Source organism: Priapulus caudatus, unplaced genomic scaffold, assembly GCF_000485595.1.
Source record: "Priapulus caudatus unplaced genomic scaffold, Priapulus_caudatus-5.0.1 Scaffold52, whole genome shotgun sequence".
Classification (NCBI taxonomy): domain Eukaryota; kingdom Metazoa; phylum Priapulida; class Priapulimorpha; order Priapulimorphida; family Priapulidae; genus Priapulus; species Priapulus caudatus.
This window is the reverse complement of record NW_014577113.1, coordinates 590,085-593,726: the sequence shown is the minus strand read 5'-3', so window position 1 is coordinate 593,726 and position 3,642 is coordinate 590,085. Positions and strand designations below refer to the sequence as shown.

The following is a 3,642-nucleotide window of genomic DNA, read 5'->3' as shown; positions in this document are numbered from 1 at the left end:
CGAGAGAGAGAGAGACAGAGAGAAAAAGAAAGAAAGAGAGAGAGAGAGAGAGAGAAGAGAGAAAAAGAGATCAAGCGAGAGAGAGAGAGACAGAGAGAAAAAGAAAGAAAGAGAGAGAGAGAGAGAAGAGAGAAAAAGAGATCGAGCGAGAGAGAGAGAGAGACAGAGAGAAAAAGAAAGAAAGAGAGAGAGAGAGAGAAGAGAGAAAAAGAGATCGAGCGAGAGAGAGAGAGAGACAGAGAGAAAAAGAAAGAAAGAGAGAGAGAGAGAGAAGAGAGAAAAAGAGATCGAGCGAGAGAGAGAGAGAGACAGAGAGAAAAAGAAAGAAAGAAAGAGAGAGAGAGAGAGAGTGTGTAAACCTGAAGGTGCTTGGGTCCTTCACGTAGTGGTTGGGACATGTTATCGGGTGACACATGTAGCTTCCTGGTGTGTTCAGACAAATCTCGTCTGCAGAGACGCATGGGTTGAGCGCACACTCGTTAATATCTGTGAGAAAAAGATGTCGTTAGTGTGTGCGTGTGCGTTAGTGTGTGCGTGTGCGCTAGTGTGTGCGTGCGCGTGCATGCGTGCGTGCGTATGTGTGTGAGCGTGAGTGCGTGCGTGCATGCGTGCGTGTCTGTGTGATTGTGCATGTGCGTGCGTGCGTTCGTGTGCGTGCGAGCTTTTCTGCAATTTTTACGCTCGAATGATTTTTTTAGGGCCTTATTAATTCTTTATTATAAATGTTTATCGTATTAATTCAATCATTAGATTCGAAAATGCGAACCAGCGCCACCTATCGACTCACCTTGGCACGTCCTTCCCGTCGGCGACATCCGGAATCCGTTAGGGCAATATCCGGCGCCACCTCTCCAGCGACTTCCGGATCCGCCGAACATCGGCGGGCAGTTTCCCGTGCACGTGACACCCCCGATTCCGCCTCCGTTTCCGCCTCCGTTTCCACCACTGACCTCCAGCCGCTGGTAACGGGTCACCACTTGACCTCCGCCTCCCGTCTCCTGACCTTGAGTTTGAGCTTGATCGTGAACAACAGACTGGACATTGTTTTCGTCATCGTCGGGTCTCTGACCGTTCCTCTCTCCTCCTTCCGCGTTCTCTCTTCTCCTCTCCTCTCTATTCCTCTCCGCTCTGTTTCTCTCTTCTCGGTTCCTCTCTTCTCGGTTCCTCTCTTCTCGTGTCCTCTCTTCTCGTGTCCTCTCTTCTCGTGTCCTCTCCTCCCCGTTGGAACGCGTCTGTTCCGGGGCCGCGGCGTCTCCTCCTCCTCCGTGTAAGCCCTGAGTCTCCTCTCTCTCTCTCCTCTCCTCCTGGCAGGACCTCCCGTCGTCCAGTAGTCGGAATCCCCGCTGACACGAACAGCGGAAGGAGCCGTCAGTGTTCACGCAGCGGTGCTGGCAGTAGCCTGGCCTCTCCCTACACTCATCCACATCTGTGGCCAGATGGGGAAAGAGACAGGGGGGAAGAAGAAAGAAGAATTAGATCGGGGGAATGTGATGATAGCGGGGGGGGGTCAGGAGATGGGGGGGAATAAAGTCACGAAAACTCGCGGGTTGAAATAGAGTAACGAAATCTTGAGGTCCAAATAAAGTCACGAAATCTTGGGGGTCGAAATAAAGTTAAGAAATCTGGGAACGGGAATAAGAAATAAAGTCCATATCTGCCCAACAGCGGAAAGGGAAACATATGTATGTCCATATTATGTGGACGACAAAGAAAATGGCATTAATTATACCTAGGGAAGCAGTGAAAGCCAGCTCAAGAAATATGTGGTGATCGATCAGAGATCAATAGAGATCTACATTAGCCACGTGTCTCTATGAACTTCTATGATCGCATTCTACCGTTGCCATCATCCGACCTTCAAGCCGCACGCGCCCTTGGGTTGACCCCCGTAGACTCACCTTGGCAGGTCTTTGTGCGGCGGTGCCAGGAGAACCCCTCGTTGCAGTCGTTGCGGGCGTACAGCTCTGGAATCACATGCGCTTACCGATCAGGTCATCCTGAAGTGTTAACGCTCGTGACCGACACGGGGGGGCGCCACGATCGCTGGATGTGGCGGGGGGGGGGGGGTCGCGAGGGTTGAGGTGACTATATATATATATATATATATATATATGTGTGTGTGTGTGTTATAAACAACTCATTAAATAGGTTAAGGGGTGTTTAAAATTTAATTAACGAGCTTTCAAGATGTACGTACATCTCGTCATCAGGTTCTCTTCTATTTATCTATATATATATATATATATATAAATATGTATGTATATATATAACGCGATTATACTAATAATAGTTACTAAATGTGAATCGCGGCTACGAACGCAAGCGGAAGTGACGCGGCGGCGGCGGGTAACAACATGGCGTCTCGCGTGTCTTCTAACTCACCTTCACATCTGCCAAGGTGACTGTTGAAGACGTAGCCGTCTTGGCAGCGACAGACGAAGCTGTTCGGAGTGTTCTCACAGCGCTGGTCGGGCGCGCAGTCGTGCGCCAACTCCGCACACTCGTCTATGTCTGCCGGTGTAGACGCAGCGAGATGAAACGAGCGCGTGACGCGGGGGGCAGTCTATAGTCGCTAGTTTACTGATTGTATACATCATCATACGTATATCATACGTCTTTATGATGTGCGCAGATGCACACGCACATGCCAGGGTGCAAAAGTAACGAGAGTCCGGAGTCAAATACTCCCTGATTTACTGCAGAAGCACACGCACACGCACGCTCGCACGCACGCACGCACGCACACCTACGAACGCACGCACGCACGCACGCACGCACGCACACACACACACACACACACCTACCTCCCCCCCACGCACGCACGCACGCACGCACACACACACCTACCTCCCCCCCACGCACGCACACGTACCTATACACTCGGTGCCATCGTCGTTGGCGCGTCGTCCGTCGCTACAATGCAGGTCGCCCCGACACCGGAACGAACCCGGAGTGTTCACACAGTGCCGTCTATCGGGACATAGACCGGGCCTCGACCCGCACTCGTCGATATCTGTCCGGTACAGACGCAGTGAGGTGTAACGAACGCACGACGTGCGCGACAGTCTATAATCGTTTTCTTCTTCCACCCGCTGAGAAGCGGGGAATGTGTGCGCTCATAGAATTTTAATGATCTCTATCTATGCAGAATCTCTTTTACGAAGAAGAAGAAGAAGAAAAAAAAGCTTAAAGAGCTCGAAAAAGCCCTTAAAATATGCTATGTATATATATATATGAGAGAGAGAGAGATTTTATATCAATACAGCATATTTTAACGGCTTTTTGAGCTCTTTTACCTTCTTCTTATATATATTATGATAAATAACTGGTAAGGCCGTAATCACAGCAAAGGTCAAAGGTCACGATGATTACGTCACGGTTAAGCCAGCGCCTGCTTCGTCTGCTACGCAATAATATAAACCCGACGTTCGTCTGCCGCGCATGCGCACCGTCACCTACCGACGCATTCGCTTCCGTCCTTGTTCATCTCGTAGCCGGGGTGACAGCGTCGCTTGTCCCGACACATGTACGAGCCGCCCGTGTTGTAGCATTGCTGGTTGCTCTCACACGTGTCCTCACCCAACTCACACTCGTCTATGTCTGCAGCAGAGGTCAGAGGTCAGGAGGTCAGAGGTAAGAGGT

The 3,642-nt window shown here is 50.5% G+C and overlaps 1 protein-coding gene across 1 annotated transcript in view; it reads right to left on the bottom strand.

Moving 5' to 3' along the window:
- Positions 1-3,595, bottom strand: part of LOC106820909 (fibrillin-1-like) — an 11,370-nt gene extending 7,775 nt beyond the window's left edge. The window contains exons 1-6 of the mRNA XM_014825508.1: positions 3,460-3,595; positions 2,873-3,013; positions 2,383-2,511; positions 1,899-1,964; positions 788-1,426; positions 360-486 (exon numbers count right to left, since the gene is read on the bottom strand). Of these exons, the coding sequence (XP_014680994.1) occupies positions 360-486; positions 788-1,426; positions 1,899-1,964; positions 2,383-2,511; positions 2,873-3,013; positions 3,460-3,526 (1,169 nt within the window). The 5' untranslated portion in view covers positions 3,527-3,595. The remainder of the gene's footprint in view (positions 1-359; positions 487-787; positions 1,427-1,898; positions 1,965-2,382; positions 2,512-2,872; positions 3,014-3,459) is intronic.
- Positions 3,596-3,642: the final 47 nt, after the last annotated feature.